The sequence below is a fragment of the Pelodiscus sinensis genome, chromosome 1 (genome assembly GCF_052426305.1).
Source record: "Pelodiscus sinensis isolate ZL-2025 chromosome 1, ASM5242630v1, whole genome shotgun sequence".
Taxonomy (NCBI): domain Eukaryota; kingdom Metazoa; phylum Chordata; order Testudines; family Trionychidae; genus Pelodiscus; species Pelodiscus sinensis.
In genome coordinates this window covers 62,691,463-62,710,534 of record NC_143052.1, presented here as the reverse complement: position 1 = coordinate 62,710,534, position 19,072 = coordinate 62,691,463, and the positions used below count along the sequence as shown (strand labels likewise).

Sequence of the window (19,072 nt, the reverse complement as noted above, 5' to 3'; positions counted from 1 at the left end):
TCTGGGAGGGGGTATAGATGCAGGAGAGGATTCTGACATGGAGAGGGGGGGATGCAGGGATCTGGGTTGTGCCTGAGGGTAGGAGTACAAGCTCTGGGGAAGGTGCTGTGACCTGAAGAAGGATGTAGGAAGGGGTAGGGATGCAGGAGGGAGGCAATAGGTTGAGAGGAGGCAGGGGCTGGTATGCCAGAGGCAGATTCTGGCCGGGAGACACTTACGTGGGCTGCTCCTGGCCAGCAGCCCAACAGGTTCCTTAGCCAGGATCCCTGACTTCCATGCCCCTGCACTGGCCGTAGGGGCCATGTGTGGCTGTGAACGTTGTGCATCCAGAGGGAAGGGGTAGTTCACTCACTACTTGTCCTGCAAACAGGCAGCTCCCATTGGCTGGAAACTGGCCAATGGGAACTTCAAGATTGTGTTGGGCGTGGGGGCAGTGCGCGAAGCCACTCTTCTCCTCCCCCTGTGCTCACAGTGTTTAGAGAGCTACTCTGAGCAGCATATGGGGGAAGGGCAACCAAGGAACCTGGCTGAGGCTCCTACAGGCCAGATCAGGACTTTGGGCTGTATTTTGCCTGCCCATGCTATAACTAATCACCTTGATCACATGATTTAAGAGAGAGAGGTTAAAATTTGACCTAAGAGTATGAAGTCTGCCTGCTTTTCCACACCAGAGAACAAGATATGTTTAGCTGTGAAAAATACAATGAAAAATGAACTAACTTAATACTTGTTAACTACCTCACAACATCTCCATTAGAAAACAGACTTTAATACCAGGATGAACATGGAAACGTCCAAGTTTGTTGGCACTTTTTTTCCTGTAGCAGGGCAAAGAGAGGAAGAAGAACAAGGGAGAAAACATATCTTGAGGTCTTATGCATTGACCTCAATAAAGTGAATTGCCAGCTGACCTAAAATGAAAGAACATTCTACTACCAAAAGAGAGATGCATAAAATTTAAAAAACTATCAGACTTGAATTACTTTTTATGTAAATTTGTTGTTTTCTCCGTACACTGATGGTCCTGGGAAACCAAGGAGCACCACCACCTTCCCCCTACCCAAGAAATGCCATGCTACCTTCAGAAAATGCTCTCACACTTAATTTAGCAACCAATCTGTGGATCACCAACTGGAGAGACTGGCTGCATCTATCTACCTCCAAACCAAAAAGAGGCAGTGAGGAGACAGAAGAGACTAGAGCAGTTAGCTGAGGAGTTGTGAGAAAAGCAGCTCCAAGCTATGCTCCTACCCAAATCAATTATCTGTAATCCACAAAGGGTGCTTTCTGGAGTTGGGAAGGAAAAAGATGATGGGGTCAAAGTAACCAACTCTACCAACTGATTTTCTTTTTCCAGTCAGTGCTGCTTGTGGTTTCTGCCTCCTATTCCAAGGCCCATCATTTTTCTGGGCAGAGATGCTTCCTCTTACTGAATAGCAGTTTTAGAAAACAAATTTACTTCAAAAGCATTCTACACCACAGCCTGTTAACAATGCTTCAGGTCTATGTGCTGGTGGCCACTATAAAAGGATTCTGAAAAAAGATGAGACACACACGTCATAAAATACTCAAATACAAAAATCTGTGGGATGGTATCACTAATCCGAGGTGTAACTTTTCGGCAGAAATGCTTTAAAATTGTATAGAAATTCTAGAGTGTACTTGTTACTTTACATTGTTTAGAATAAAAAGAAGCACAGTTTGTGTGTTTTCTCTATGGAAGGGCTTGGACAGTACTCTGGTAAACTAAGACATAACCTGAACGGTAACAACCTGCGAGAAGAACTCTAGAACTTAAAACCCTAAAATGTTTACATTGGATGAATATTTTAAAAAGCACAGAAACAAGCCAAAAGCCCTTACAGTTTACCCTTTTAAATATTCCTCTCCACAAACCAGAGGCAATATAAATACAGTATTCATTTCACTGTATGAGCGTATTTGGTAGAAAGATTAATTGTATTTGCTAGTGACATTAAAGCAGCAGTTCAAATTTCATTCAATATCATGACCTCACTCTGAAAAACCTTTAGCACAAATTCGGTCATACCCTATATGGCTGTACTTCAAAACTGGGTTGCCTGCCAATAATTAAACAGCAGTCATTTGTTTAGAGTGCAAAACTAAAGTGTATGAAGAATAGCATTTGAAGCCATGGCCCTAGATTTGCTATCAAAAGGCAGAGCAGGTTGTAGGCCATTCTGACATTTTTAAAGTAATACACTGAATGGTTTTTGAATTAATAGATCACAACAATGTAGGTCTTGCACAGATTTATGAACCAACAAGAACAGAAAATAATCAGCCACTATCAAATACCGACGCTTTGTGGCTTAATGAGTGAAATGGATTAGCACGGTCTCCTAACCCTAGTCTTTGGGGCAGGATTTTAATTGTAAAGTTATATTGTGTAACAGTACTTAAACAAGCTTATATGAGTCACAGTGTAAATCTTGGAAAGAAGATTAAGCACTGCCAAAACTGAACTATATGGTTACAAAGAACATTTAAATAAAGTCAGGGGCTCAGTTTATATCCATCCATAAGCACAACAGACAGGGAGGGGAACTAGGAGGGGACTAAAAATCCAGTACAACCCTGGTAGCCTAAAATTGCTAAAGGAGGGAAGGTGCCACTAGCAGTTTTGGTATTAGAATTGGGGAGAGTTAACATAATAAAAAAAAGGGGGGGGAGAGGGTTCCGCCAGCCAAACTTTTTTTTTTTGTTAGTTACTTAATGAAACTTGTTTTAAAGCAAATTTAAAATCATACAGTAACAATTTTTCTGGTGTACGGAGCCTTGTCTAACACTACAACTCCCATGAAATAGTATTAGACTCAGTGGGTAGTTTCCATAACTTTAATATAAAAAAGACACACAGTCCTCTGAAGCAATTACAAGTCAAAAGGTAAGTTCCTCAAGACTAGAATTTAGCTCTCAAAATACCTTACAGACGTTATGGGATCTCTTTTGATTAATGTGTGTATAACTCATGTAGGCCACAATCATGTGCTGAAAATGTTTATGAAGTCATAACTAAAATAAAAAAGCCCCCATTTCTCCTGAACAAGTGCAACCAACCACCTGTTTTAAAAAATAAGGCTTTGTTTCGTTTTTGTTATTTTATAAAGCCCAAGCAGTTTACATTATCAAATGATCACTCCTAGAGCATTAAATAATTCGTTTTTACAGTCTTAAAAAAGTACACTTGTTTTTATCCCCACAAAATCTTTTCCTTCATATTTTTAATCTGACAATAGCAGACAGGCATGTCTAGCTTCAGCTTGGAATGAGTTTACAGCCAATTTTACATACCTTCTGAGATGACTTTTTAAGGCAGTAAAATTAAGAACTAATCTAAACTTCTAGCTCCCCTCCTTTCCAAAGTTGTTTCTCTTTTGCAGCTATTTTTAACAAGAAAGACTGTCTTTTTCAGAACACAGAGTCTTCACAAAGTACTTTTACAGCAATGCTAACTGTCTGAATGGGCCCTGTACTATAAATGATCTACTGAACTGTATCAGAAATACTTCAAATCTTTGGATCCTGCAATGGCCGTTCGGTCTCGCCCTCACTCTCTTGAGCATTTAAGTCAGAAGCTGAATGCAGCAGAAACAAGAGAGAAGCCTTTTCAGTTTAGAATGTGTCTAGGCTAACACTTGCATTTGTTTTTACACTAGGTAATTCAAAACATTTTACACCTCCCTTAGCTCAATGTTGGTAGTGGGCGGTGTAAGCAAGCAATATAAATTCTTCACTCTCGCTCTCATATACAGTATAGGTTGAACATTTCTAGTCCAGCACACTCTGATCCGCCAATATCCATGGTCTGGCACGATATTAGTTAGCCGATGTCCACTTATGGGTGTGGCCAAGTTTTCTGCAGTCCCATAAAGTTTGTTTACAGACACCAGTGGTGGCTCTTTGTGTTCTGTGCTGTTATTTAGCTCTAATTTACCCTTAAATGTCTTCTCCGAGCCCAGTAAGTAGTGAAAGTGTTGGTAATACTGCTAGACAATACTGACCACCTGTGGTCCAGCAAATTCTCTGGTTTCACACCAGTCAGTTTCCAACAGTGCCAGAGTAGAGAGGTTCGACATGTATTAAACATCAGAACCATAGGCATGCGCAGCACATTTCATTAGGGTGTGCACCCAGGGAATTTTATTTTTTAAAAGACGAATATTTATTGAATACTCAATCATAAAGGACATGTTGCGAGCGAACGCGGGCTTTCTATACATTTCTACATTCAGCGCTTATTGCAGAATACAGCGATCCATACTTTAAAATTAAAGAGCATATCATGAGATTAAATTAAAACACAAAGCTACTTTTTTTGAGACATTAGGATGTGCTGGGCACACCCCCTGCGCACGGCTATGATCAGAACCTATTTTATTACGAAGATTGATATTTGTGCAATTACCAATATCAGAAAGTTGACAAGATGCCTTAGAAGCATTACATTTACCTATAACCTGAGATGAGCAGAACTTTCAGTTTAATATTACGTTTAAAACAGAGGTGGGGAACTGTTTTTGTGTGGGAGGCCTCTGACACACAGAAAAATCAGTTGAGGCCACACACAAATAAGAAGGAAAAGTGAGAAGCCCTGACTGAAGGAAAAATGCACTCCTCACATTCCCCTCGCACACCAGAGCCTAGGGGGGCCCAGGCTAGGAGATTGTGTGCTCCAGCCCTGTGGGTAGGTGGCAGGGGCACTCCGGGCTCCCCAATGTGGTGGATCCCTGAGCGCTGGAGGCTGAATCTAGGCAAGCCAGGGACTTCATCCGGTCACTGGGCCTGAGGTTCCCCACCCTTGATTTAAAAGGACAGCACCTAAACCTTGCATACTTTTGCCCCATGTTACGGCATACTGTAACTCCCAGTGGGTAGCAACTTTACAGCATCTGTTTCCTGAGGAATTCAAAGACTTTAAAAATGTTAGCAAATTAAACACCTGCCTCTGGGATTATTGTGTAATCCCCATTTTGGTGATGAGCTCAGCAAGAAAGATTACACAGGCAGTCTGCAGTAAAGATGGGAATAAATTCTAGCTCTCAACTCATAATCCCATGTCTCAACCCTTCCTGCCTCACTAATAGGCTAGTGATTGTGAAACACAAGTATACATTACTAACTGCATGAGGATGTGAACCCCCAAATCATTTGACATAGGGGAGAATGTGTTACCAAGTGAACGATAATGACAGCAGCTACAGAAGTACTGCTAAGTTACATGATGAAATCTGCCTTTTGGGGCTTTTAAATCCCTTATTTTTGCTATACATTAATGATGTTAAAATGTGATTATTTTGGTAAAAGTGTAATTGTTGAAATGTTCAGCGTTTACACATTCACGTGTGGGGGGGAGGCAGCTCTACAGATGCTGGTGCACATGGGAAGCAAATAGCCAGCTCCTCATGTACCCCTACCTCAGTATCAGAGACAGCCAGGGTGGGGGACAGGTGGGAACCAATAGGTGCAGGGAGCTGGCTTTTAAGCCAGTCGGCTTCTATGGAGCTGCCTGTCCCCTTCCCCCAAGCTGCTGTCTCTCATTGGGGCAGCAGGAGGGAAGTAGGCAGCTCCCTGAGAGTCGGTGCTTAAAAACCAGCTCACTGTGAGCACTGGCTCCTACTTGCCCCTCCCACCTCCACTGCTGTCTCTGATACAGAGGCAGCAGCAGAGAGGCCAAGGCCAAGAGGGGGGAAAGATGTGTGTAACCATTAAGGTTAACCAATGAGCCCAGTGGGTCAGGAACACAGCCAGTGCTGCTGGGCCATGGTGGGGACACTGGTGCTGCCAGAGGGGCATGAGCTGCTGGGTAAGAAGCAGCACAGCATAGCAAGCATATACCGGACAGCCTGCTACCCAGCCCCAGCCCCAGGCCGCTGGCCCTGAGAACACTGCACAATTTGGGTTTCCTGAGCCAGATGCTGTGGGCCAGGTGCCACTGGTGAGTAGAGCCCAGCGCATGTGTATCTGCATTTGATCCAGTATCTACAAAAATGGTCTGCAGATTTGCAAAGCTCTAGACACAGTCATTCATCTGACACACAGACTAGCTACTCATTTGCAAACCTCAACACATTTTTTATTGTAATAGAATTAATGAACTTCCAACTGAGTTACAGAATAGCAACAGATTTACTAAAAGGTAGACGGAGACAAGGAGTTAAAAAAAATCAAATCTAGAAAGAAAATATTTTAATTCAAATAGACTTCTTCTATAGAAAAAGATGTTCATAAACTAGTTTTAGTCTAGTAAATGTCTAATTAGGTTTGCAGTGTTGATTTTCAAAACAAATCTGAGCAGAAACAAAAAATCAATGCAAAGCCAAAGCATAATACACTTACCTCTCCAGTTTGCAACCCTCCTTTATACATTTGCTGTTTTGTATGCTAATGCATACTCATCATGATAAATTGTAATCATACAAGCAATGAGTTCTTTCACAATTGAAAAACATGTGTATTACAACAGAAATGTCCTATTTGGAATCAGTAAGGCTATGATTTTTTACACAGCCATTTTTATTAAGTCACAGACAGGACGCAGGCAACAATAAATCACAGAAATGTACACAGGGTTGGGTGTTACGGGGCAGCAAGTAGGGCAATTTGCCTGGGACTCATGTCATAGTTGGTCCCACAAAGCTAAGTTACAGATGTCAAGGCTTGGGCTTGAGCCCTTGGTTAGTGGTAGATTTGCTGGATTCGGGGCTGAAACTAGGAGTGGGTTCTTCCCACCACACTTCGTATTATCCAGGGCTGAAGCTGAAGCCTGAGCTCCTTCACCTGGGGTTTAGCTTTGCTGGGTCCCCTGTGGGGTGGCGCCCTAGCAACTGCCCTGCTTGCAATTGTCCTAATGCCACACCTGGAAACCAACGGTGCACAAAATGGTTTTTTCGTGGACATCTCTTAAAAAAAAAAATCACAGAATCTGAGACTCTGATAGAATCACAGTCTTAGCCATAAGTAAATGTTGTTGACATGGAGCGAGGCCAATGACACTTAGGGTCAGCATAAGCAGGACCCTTCGGAGGAAATAGGAAGGAAACAGAAGTCATGTTGGTAACATGGTTGGTAAATTGGTATGTTTTAAGAAAGATGAGAGCAGGAGGAGATCATAAAATATGGTAATGATAAGCAAGAGACATTTCATAGCAAAATATGGTTAATCTAATTTTTTTCTCCTTGATAAAGCAAGGCCAAGAAACTGCTGCTAAAATTGCAGAGGGCAAAAAGAGTAGCTTACTCAACCTGATTCATTGGCTGGAGTCCAAAGCAATTTATTCTGCTGTGCTGGAGAAAGGCCACCAGGAAACGAAAAGTTAGGTGCTTTGTTCTCAAGCTGGCACAGGGAAGAACGTGTTGATTTTATAACAAAGATCAAAAAGGTTATTCTCTCTTCATTCCAAACAGCAATTTCCCCATTTATATGCACAGGAAACTAAAGTCACAAGGAAGTGCTGCTGCTACTCCACCTTTCCTTAAGCCCTACTTATGTTTAAGGTAATTCAATTATGAAGCTAATTAAGACACGAGAAACTCACAGTGGCTCATACATTTTGGGTGTGAAGAGAAGTGAGTCTATACAAAATGCAAATTCTTTCACATTTTGAAAATGAGTCGACCTTAGGACCAATATTACAGAGGTAAGGTAGTGCAATCTAGAATGTGATTCTAGCCTAGGCTTATAATGTCTGTGATTGCCTATCATAATACATATGAAAACACACACTACTAAAGGCTGTGTAGGTTTCAGTGGCTGTGATTAGCATGGGAATGACCCAAAAGTAATAGTATCTTTAAAAAGCTCAAAGACTACAACTTGACAAAAAAGCAGAAACAGTTACTTTTAAAAGCCAAAGAAGCATTTTGATATTGAGCTAACATACTTAAAAGGCAAAGAAAAGGAAAGTGGCTTGATACAAACGGCTACCTTATATCAATACAAGAGCAATTATTTTATAGACACAATAAAATTGCTATAAGAACATAAGAATGGCCGTAGTGGGTCAGACCAAAGGCTCATCTAGCTCAGTAGCCTGTCCGCCAACAGTGGCCAGCACCAGGTACCCCAGAGGGGGTGGACTGAAGACAATGATCAAGCAATGACACACGCACCTCAGTCTCATCCTTAAATGAAAGCATTCTGTTTACTTCTTTAAAAAAAATAAAAAATAAAAAAGTAGCTTCCTGAACCCCCTGCCAATGCTTTATAAAGTCCTCAGTAAAATAATAACCCCCACATCCACAAATACCATTATAATTTACAGGGGGGGAAAAGGAACTTACCTTAAAGAGCTAGACAGAAGATGGAAGAGTTAAGATTTCTAAACCACTGAACTCCCGTAACTCAAGATATGTGTTTGGTTTTGTGCACAAAACACTGTGTCTGGCCTATTTACAGAACTAGAATTTATTTGCATGTAATATTCCAAATAGAAGAAGAGGAGGTTAATAACCTGTAACTGGAGATTTTTCAAGATGTGTGGTCCCTGTCTGTATTCCACACATAGGTGCATATGTGCACCTTACACATGGAGGTGTTTTCTAGCATTGTCTGTTTACCTGCACACATGTAGTGCATCTCCTCATGCTCCTGGCCAAGGATAAGGGGGCAGTGTGGGTTGACACTAGTCCAGTTTCCGCTCTTATCATTGTAGAACAGAATCTGAAACAAAGGGGAAGGTGGGTGAGTAGTGGAATACAGAGAGGGGCCACACATCTCCAAGAACTTCCAGTTATAGGGGAGTAGCCTCCTTGTCTTCAAGTGATGGTCTCTATGGAGGTGTGTATTCCACGGTTGGATGATTCAGAAGTAGTAAGCAGTCAAGAGGTGGAGGAGTGAGGATGCTAATGGACAATAGTCGCCTAATTACTGCATGGTCCACATTCAAGTCCACTGCTGCTGCTTGAATTATGGTGTAGGGCACCATAAACGTGTGGACAGAGTGCAATATCATTGCCTTGCAGATGTCCTGCAATGGGATTATCAGCAAGAGAGGCTGAGATGGCAGCTTGCACTTTTGTAGGAAGTGCTGTCAGTTCCTGGGGAGGAGGTCAGTTGGAGCGTTTATAGCATTCCAACATGCACCCTGAGCCCCATTTAGACATCCTTTGGGGAGAGAGGGCTTGTCCATTTGATCTCTCTGCAATGGCAATGAAAAGTCTGATTTCCCAGAGGATCTAGTTCTGTACAAGGGTGAGGTGAATGTCAAGGGAGTGCAGAGCTCTGTCAGTGGGGGAGGCATGTGGCTTCTGATGGACCACAGGTAAGGGGATGGATTGAATGAGATAGAATTCACACACCACTTTAGGAAAGAATTTGGGGTGCAGTCATAAGGAGACCTTGCCCTTGTGAAATAGCATCCAGGCAGATCCTCCCTGCATGGCAATGAGCTGGACCCATCTGGCCGAGGTGATAGCAACCAGGAATGCTATTTCCAGAAAGAGATGGATCATAAAGCATGTTACTATGGGCTCCAAGGGCAATCCTATGAGGGTGGAGCGAATGAGGTTAGGATCCATAGAGGTGTGGGCTGATGTGGTAAAAAGCAGGCTCTTCATGAAATCATAGGGTGTGCAAAGACAGAGGAGCCCTATGCTGGTAGGAGGAAGTCACTTGGTGCCCTTGACAGCATCTAGACAGAATTGAGAGCTAAACACGATGTACTGAGAGTGAGGAGGTAGCCCAGGAGAACGGAGATGGTCACCGTGTCCACAGAGTGGCAGTCCCCAATCAAGGAGGAACCACCACATTCTGGGGGCTGATCCATGGTGGAGCATGCACGGTCTAGCACCCACATCACGTTTCCCATAATTTTTTCATTATTCAGCATGTAATTGCATTACAGTTAGAAATATACAAATCTTTGGTTTAAACCCAAACTCATTCTCTCCTTACTGTGTACAAATTTAAGAGATGCTCTTAAAAGATGGCGGAAATCGGTCCTTCACCTATATTTAGTTCCCTTGAAATCAATAGAAATATTCATGTGGTAAAGGGACAAATCAATGTAAGGGTGGTAGAATCTGATTCTCAGTCAAGTACAGAAAAAGGTCATAATTATTAACAGAAAGATTGCACAGATGTGCAGATATAGTAGGATTTAAAGGAGTTCCTCACTAGTTGCATGTTTTCTAATAAAATGTAAGTTATGGTGTGAAGCTCAAACAAGCTGGCTATGATATCTAATTATCATATTCAGAAGCACAAAGCTACTCTAAGTCATCTTAAAAAAAGATCTTGCTGTAGATCAGGGATGGGCAAAAGGGCCTCCATGGGCTGAATTCAGCCCACCAAGTGGGTTGATCCGGACCGCAGAGGCCCTGCCGTTCCCCCGCCCCCAGGCCATTTAGGGCCTGGGGGTGGGGGAACATGTAAAGCTCCTTCCTGCCCTGCCAGGGGCATGGGTGCCTATTGGGAGCGGGGGCGGGGAAGGAGCTCCCCCCACCCCCAGACCAATCATGGTCTGTGGGTGGGGAAGCCCAGAAGCATCCTGGCCCCGCCCCTTCCAAGATGGCCCTGGCTAAAAATTATTGCCCACCCCTGCTGTAGACAATATTTTTTTAAGATGCAAACTATGCCAGTTTTTGCTTCAGTAAAATATTACTTATATTGCTCACATACAAGCAAATACATTTTACTAACAACTAATTATATTTTATATGACAATTAACAAGTCTAAAGGCAACCAAATAGTACTTTTCTAGCCAATCATACCATAGCATCAGTACTATCATATTTTCCAGTCTAGCTAGCAAGCTGAAGGAAGATTCATAGTGTCCAGTCAAAATATACTAGTCAAAAAGAGCCACATTTTGAGATCAGAACCAACATGAGGAGCTAAAGATTTTTTTCTTCTTACGTATCTTCATACTACTTGCCTACCAGTTTTATTGGACATGAAATGAGTCGGTTATTTTCCCAACCACAGATGCAATTTTGTTAAGAGTTTCAAGTGTATTCCCACTTTCCCACTTAACCTCAACATCAAACAAGGGAACTTGGGGATGATTAGTAATCACTATTTGTTTTTTTCCCAATGCTGTCCATTAAACTCTTTGTATCTGATTTCGTTTTAGAAGTCTGCTTGAAATATCTTTCCTAAAACTTCATCTTTGCATACAAATAGGTAGATGTACTACCGTCTAAAGACCCTACTACAGTTTGAATTAGTTCAAGTTTCCTAGGATAACTGTCATTGAGTTTGCTAACGACTGTGATGGTAAAAAGGGAGAAAGAGCAGATTCAGCAACAGTGCAAAGTTTTACAGAGCAATTGTAACCAGGAGCAGACTGAGGCCGGCTGCAGCAGCTGGCGCCCCAGGCTGAAGGTGCTATTGGCGCCCCCGCCTGCATGACCATCAATGGCCGTGACGTAATCACAGGGCACCTCTGATTGTAACAGTAGTCATCTTCTAGTGAATACAGGTTAAACGGCTCTAGTCTGGCATGTTCTGCTCCATCTGGCAGTATCTGTTGCATGGCATGATTTTAGTTAGCCGGATGTCCACATCATGGGTGTGGCCAAATTTCCCACAGTACCATAAAGTTTGTTTACAGCCACAAGTCCTGGCTCTCAATGTTCTGTTTTGTTATTTAGCTCTAATTTACCCCAAATGTCTTCTAAGTGCCCAGCAAGCTGTGGAAGTGTTGGTAATGCTGATAGAGAATATTGACTTCATGGTCTGACAAATTCTCTGATTCAGCACAGGTCAGGTCCCTAAGGTGCCAAACTACATAGGTTCGATCTGTACAAGATATACTTATTCCAGAAACAACAATCAGTCCTGTGGCACCTTAGAGACTAACAAATATATTACAAGTTTTCATGAGTAAAATCCAGTTCAACAAATAAGCAGGAGTAGAAGTTACAGGATACAGAGTAAAACCTGTCAATTGTAGGAACAGTGTTAATGAAACTAATTGAGTCACACTGAATGTGACCCATTCATAGGTTTGTGGAGGGGGAGGGGGTGGGAGGTGAAGATGTGACTATCAAAGGCTGGGAAAACTGCCTTTGTAGTACATTAACTAATTATCTTTATTCAAGCCCAAGTTGATACGGTCAAATTTGTAAATGAATTCCAGTTCAGCAGTTTCCCTCTAATTGAGTGATAAAATTCCTTTGTAGAAGAATGACTACTTTTAAATCCATTATTGAATGTCCAGGGAGGTTAAAATATTCCCCTACAGAATTGTGTTACCATCCCTCATGTCTGATTTGTGTCTATTTATCCTATGTCACAAAGACTGCTCAGTTTGGCCAATATGCATGGCAGAGGGGCATTGCTTGCACTTGATGACATATCACATTAGAGGATGTTCATATGTATGAGCTTCTCATGTTATTGCTTACATGTCTAGGTCCTGTAATGTATAGATGTGGGGACAGAGTTGGCAATGAGGTCTGTTGCAGGGATAGGTTCCTGGGTGAGTGTATCCGTGGTGTGATGTGTGGCTGTTGGAAAGTATTTGCTTCAGGTTGGGGGCTGTCTGTAAGCGAGGACTGGCCTGTGTCCCAAAGTCTGTGAGAGTGATGGATCATTTTCCAGGATAGGTTGTAGATTATCAATGATGTGCTGGAGGAGTGTAAGCTGGGGGCTGTAGGCGGTGTTCTGTTATTTTCCTTATTGGGACTGTCTTGAAGTAGGTGACGTTTGGGTCCTTGTCTGGCTCTGTCAATCAGTTTCCTCACTTTCCCAGGTGGATATTTATGTTTTAAGAATGCATGATAAAGATCTTTTAAGTGCTTGTCTCGGTCTCAGGGTTTGGAGCAGATATATTCATATCTTAGAGCTTCGCTGTAGACAACGGATGGTGCGATGTGTCCTGGAAGGAAGCTAGAGGGCTGTAGGTAAGAATAGGGGTTAGTAGGTTTCCAGGACAAAGGGTGGTGTTTATGTGACCATCAATAATTTGTACTGTAGTGTCAAGGAAGTGGATCTCGTGTGAACTCGTGCAGGACAAGGTTGATAGTGGGGTGGAAATTGTTGAAACCCTTGTGGAATTCTTCAAGGTTCTTCTTGCCCACACTATCAACTTGGGCTTGAATCAAGATATGAACTGGTAAATGTATTACAAAGGCAATTTCCCCAGCCTTTGATATTTGCATTTACAAATCAAAAGCTATGAATGGAACACATCCAGCCTGACTCAATTAGCTTCATCAACCACTGGTCCTGTAATTGACAGCTAATTGCTTTTGCTCTTATATATACACCCTGGATCCTATAATTTCTACTCCAATTTATCTGATGAAGTGGGTTTAACCCACAAAAACTCGTATTTGTTAGTCTCTAAGGTGCCACAGGACTGCTCATTGTATTTAAAGTTACAGACTAACACGGCTACCCCTTGGGGACATTGTTTCAGAAAGGCAGAGGCATTTTAGACATCGGTGGTGTCATTAGCCCGTATGCTGTGATTATCAAATGCATTTCTTATAGCCCGTGGTTATTCATATAGGGGGTTCCTATTCCTTCAGGAATTAGAAACAACCATGCAAACTACTCCTGAAGGTCACTGGGAATATTTTGAAAATCCACTGGCCCCTCTAAACTTGACAAGCCCTTTAAAATTAACAATTAAACACACAACTTAGCTGCATTATCTCTAACCCATAAGGTCTCAAGAACTTGTTTTGTTTTGAAATGTAAGCTCTTAAGCAGGTCTTACATTGGTCTGCTTAAGAAAATGTTGCTGAACAAGATTATCAGAACCACAATAATTAGCATTGTAACTCACCTTTTTCAGAACACTAGTTAAGACCACTAATGTTTGCAGCTTAACTAGATATAGCTGTTTTTGCCTCTGGAATGTAAAAATGTCAGACAGATTCAGTCTCACAAGATAAACTAATAACTGATGAGGGGGAGGGGGTAGCCATCCTCGTTTACATTTAGGAGTAACACAGAGCTACCTCTGAATCCAAACAAACCTTTCAAGTCTAAACACCAAGCCTCCTTCTTAAAAACAAGAACAATCTAATGGCTTAGGAGACATTTGAAGTTCCTCCTCTCAGGCCTCCCTTTTTCTCTTTGCAACTAGATAGGCTCCAGGTTTAGGTTTAAATTCCCCATTTTAGTCAAGAATAAAATCCCATTAGGATTTTATTATGAATATACTTGTGAGCTAAAAGAACCAGAATTGTAATCTAGCAATTACTGATTAAACATTTTAGGAGGGTGGCGATGAGATGGTGTTTGGGGTAGCATGAGTTATACTAAGGCACAACTTTCCACACGGCTTACATTAGTGGCAATCGTTTAACTGGAAATGAGCATGTGGGGAGACAACTGTTGGTTAAGCATATTCCTAGAGAAAAGAATAGCATATGCCAAAGTCTGAAGTTTACTTTCAAATTTTGTAAGTAGAAACTGAAACAGGAAATTGAAAACAGGCTATTTAGGAATGACATAAATTTAGCTCTTTTTTTTCCTATTCCTCTTCCCTCGTTCATTGTCAGATACATGTGCCTGAAAAGCCAATAGGTCTTTTAAGAGCTCACCCACTTTTGTGTTTACTGGCTTTCCTGTGTGACAGCACAATGGAGTCTTTGTTACGTTCTCAGCCAAGAATTGTGCTTAACAAGTTCAGGTATGCATTTGATACCAGTATGACTTACCCAAGGACTGTTATTTCACCATGTGTGGGGGAAAAAGCAGCCCCGCCAAAATAAAAAAACAGAATAGCTGTACAGTACTATCTAAAATTATTCCAAACTTTGACTGTGCACACAGATGTTTCCTTATTAACTACATAAAATACAATTATTAAATTCTGTACAGAACAAGGCTTATGCTCAATAAAAACCAGCCCTATGCATAGATGATAGGAACGTTACCCTTGAGAGAGCATGCTGTTTCAAGGATGGCAGGCAGGAAAAGAAAAGAAAAGCAGGCCACTAGTACCTCCTCACTCACTCTTTGGTGCTTTTGAGGTCACCATTATCCCATTAACCTTACGTTTCAGTGGACAAAGTATAAGAGAAAAAAAAGATAAGAAACCACACAGCCAGTTGCTTTGCCTCTTAATCACCAGAAATGGATATGAGAGAGAAAAACCATGCTGTGGGCCTAATCCTGCAAACACTTAAACACTTATGTGAGTACTATCTATGGGGCTATTACTGAGGTTGCCTGACACTTAGCCCTACAAAAGATCCTATTTTAAGTCACATATTACGTTGCCAAAAACCTTAACCATTTGAGCTGACGCTCTCAAAACCATGCATCTGTCTCAGGCAGAGTTGTTTAGGGGAAAAAAAATTCAGCCAAAATGGTTAATCTGTTTCCAAGAATCAGAGTAGGGGGAAAATATTTTGTTGTGCCCAAGTTAAAAAATTTGGGTAACCATTTCTTTTAGTGTCTCTAGTGCACACATCCTTTGGAGCAAGGACTTGAAATTTATGTGAGGGCACCTTTTGTCAGGGGTGCCTTTTGCCATTCTCACAAAAATCTATCCAAATGAGGCCAAGATATAACCCTCTGAAAAGACTGCAGTTTGCACCTGCTCAATGTTGACTATTTAGAGTTTAAAAAACAACAAATAGTTCTGTAGCACCTTAGAGAGACTAACAAAAATGTAGATGGTATCATGAGCTTTCATGGGCACAACCCATTTCTTTGGATGAATGGAGTAAGGGGTCTAAGGTACAAATAAATAGAGAAAGAAAGGGGATGGAGAAGGAAAGAGAAGGAAAATTAGGAAAAATATTGTCAATTAAGTGTGTCCATGCTAACTGAGGTTAGAGTGGGCTGTAAGTACCCAGTGCTTAGCTTTTTAAGTCATTAGGGTGTGGAATGTATCAGCCCATCCAAGTCTGGTCTTTGTTCAAACCTTGATTACAGGTGTCAAACCTGTAAATGAAACCAAGTTCTGCAGCTTCGCTCTCCAGTGGTTTTTGAAATTGCTTTGTAATGATAGTCACTTTTAGATCCATTAGTGAGTGCACAGGCAAGTTAAAATGTTCCCCGACAGGCTTCGCTGCATTACCATTTTGAATATCTGATTTGTGTCCATTATCTTTTGTCATAGACACAGTCCAGTCTGGCCAATATACATGGCAGAGAGGCATTGCTGGCACAGATCACATTGGTGGCTGTGCAGCTGTATGAGCCTCTGATGTAGTGGCTTATATGGTTAGGTCCTGTGATTATGTCCTTTGTATAGATGTGTGGACAGAGTTGGCACCGGAATGAATTACTGGGGTGGGTTCTTAGGTGACTGTGATGGAAATGTGATGCATGTCTGACAACACCCTAACCTGAAACAAGTTCTATCCAGCAACCATGCAGCACCTCATACAGTATCTGCTTAAACTATTGTAGTACAATTACTAGGACCAAGAATTTTAAAGCTAAGCTTTGAAGATTGTTCTTAACATTTAAAATCAGAGTCCTTGTGAAAGGGTGCCCACAAAATTTAAAACAAGGCATCAACCTTGTTTAGACCTTTATTATAGCTTTAACATTACACTCTGTCATGTTGCATTGTAAGTCTATGGTCTTTTCATGCAGTTGATCAGCTTTGTTAATAAAACTATATTCCCAATATAAAAGGAAGACTGGAGTTTTATGGGTGTGAAAAAGGAAACAGAAATTTAGTTAGACTGGAGATTTTCCTACTCTTTTATTTAAATACTACTTTGCTGCTTTTATTGGTATATTAACTACAAAAAAATTTTTAAAATATTTCTCTTCATAGATCCTTGGTTGTTGAGTTTCTCATGGGAAGAGTAAATGAAAGCAATTCTCAAGTACGTATTAAATGTGTGACATTCTTATAATCAATCTGATATTAGGAACATATGAAGTGTCATGTGCATGGTCAGCTTCAGCTCTAAAATCATTGTTTTGCAATGGATTGCAGGCTATCCAGCAGTTAAAGGATTCCCAGGTGCACTGTGTTCATGCTGAAAGAGGTATAAGTAGCACGGGAAGTAAGAAATATCAGTACCCAGAGCAGGGGATGATAAGTAGTCGCTGCCACGTGACTTCTGTCCAGGACTCAGAAATCCACTTTTAGATCAATTTTTCTTGATATTTCCGAGACACACCAGATTGCACCAAAAAGCAGGTTGTCATGTTAGTTGCATTTTTAAAAGGGTTCTCACAAATGCTTCCTAGGCCCCTACAAAGACTTCATCCCTTCTCAAGTCAAAACTATTTTCATAACAACAACAAAAAACACACCCACCACAAACTTTCACATAGAAGTACCTTGCCTAGCGAAGAGCCCTCTAGATTCCCGCCAAAAAAGAAGGTTACTCACCTCAATAGTAACTGACGTTTTTTGAGATGGGTGTCCCTAGGGGTGCTCCATATTAGGTCGGAGCGCTACCGCCGAGCTGCAGAGCAGAGATTTCATAGCAGTGTCCCTGGGGCCATGCAGGCAAGCACCAGCAGCTGTGCGCTGTTAGGCTGAAGGTATTGCACATGCGTGAGCCCTCTCCTCCCACTCCTCAGTTCCTTCTCTACCCCAAAACCATGGCTTGGGAAGGCCAGGATCTCAAAGTAGAGGGGAAGAAGGGAGAGTTGTGGAGCACCCACGTGGACACTCATATCGAAGAACGTCAGTACTATTGAGGTGAGTAACCTCCTCTTCTTCTAGAGAGATGTCCCCGTGGGTGCTCCACATTAGGGAACTACAAAGCAATTTCTCTTTAGGGAGGAAGGGACTTTGGATCTGGCAAAAAAGTAGTGGAAAGAACTGCCTTAGCTAGTTTCAAGTTGGAAAGAGGTCCCTGCATAAGTTCGTAGTGTTTTGCAAATGTATGGTCGGAGGACCACATGGCAGCTTTGCGGATGTCTCTTATGAGTACTTTACGGAGGAAAGCTATCGAGGTAGTCATGGCTCTGGTTGAGCATGCCCTTATGCTCTCTGGAGAGAGCACATCTGACTGTGCGTAGCAAAGCTTAATACAATCTGAGATCCAGTGGGAGCGTCTCTGTAATGAGACAGCCTGGCCCTTATTGTGGTTTGCTATTGAAACAAATAGTCTGGGAGATGCCCTTAACGGTCTCGTTCCCTGCAGGTAAAAAGAGAGCGCTCAGCACAGGTCAAGGGTGTGCATTTTCATCTTGAAAGAGTTGGTGTGTGGTTTGGGGAAGAAGGTGGGAAGATTTGTTGTCTTGTTGATATGGAAGAATGAGTGTACTTTGGGAAGGTATTTGGGATAGGTATGTAAAGTGACTTTGTTTTAAAAAAAGGTGGTATATGGAGGATCTGCCATTAGGGCTGCAATCTCTCCTATCTGTCCGGCCGAGGTAATAGCTACCAGGAAAACAGTTTTTATGGACAACTGTAATAATGAGGTGGTCCCCACTGGTTCGAAGGGCCGCAAGGTGAACTTTAATGGAGCTTATTGTATAGCCCGCTTGTTTAAGGTGCAAAAGCTAGTCAAAGATGGTAGGTAAGGGGGATGTTGAAGGAACCAACTGGTGACGAGAACACCACATCAAGAATCTTTTCCATCTCTGAAGGTAAGTCATGCGGGTGCTCTGCGCCCAACTGTGTAGAAGAACTGTTTGTACTTGCTGTGAGCAGGTCAACTCTAGGACAGAGAACCATCGGGAGCTATGCCTTCAGGTGTAGTGAATGGAGGTTCGGATGGGCGGCACGGGAGCCCAAGTGAAGGAGGAGATCCCTGATTCAAGGTAAGTGGATCGGTGGGGCACAGGACATCGTCGCTAGGAAGGGAAACCATGGCTGGCGTGGCCATGCTGGTGCTATCAGTATGAGACAGGCCCTGTCCCTCCTTATCTTGTAAACTACCCTGTTCAATAGGAGAATTGGAGGAAACGCGTAGAATAGATGAGATGTCCATGTGATGAGAAAGGCATACCCCATTGATCCCTTGCTTATTCCTGCCCTGGAACAGAATAGGGGGCATTGACTGTTGAACTGTGTGGCAAACAGATCTATGATAGGGTGACCCCATCGGTGGAAGATGTCCGCCAACATGTGCAGGTTCACTTGTCACTGGTGCTCAACTGGAAGGGCTCTGCTGAGTGCATCTGCCATTGTATTTAGAGTGCCTGAAAGATGCACTGCA

The 19,072-nt window shown here is 42.2% G+C and overlaps 1 protein-coding gene across 4 annotated transcripts in view; it reads right to left on the bottom strand.

The window, feature by feature from the left end:
* The window catches only part of RASSF3 (Ras association domain family member 3), a 140,271-nt gene that overhangs the window by 26,424 nt on the left and 94,775 nt on the right, over positions 1–19,072 (bottom strand). Inside the window, exon 2 of one of the 4 annotated variants that reach the window (XM_075931012.2) lies at positions 8,581–8,683. The exons of the other annotated variants lie outside the window; for them this stretch is intronic. Coding sequence (XP_075787127.2) covers positions 8,581–8,670 — 90 coding nt within the window. The 5' untranslated portion in view covers positions 8,671–8,683. The remainder of the gene's footprint in view (positions 1–8,580; positions 8,684–19,072) is intronic. 4 annotated transcript variants of the gene reach the window in all.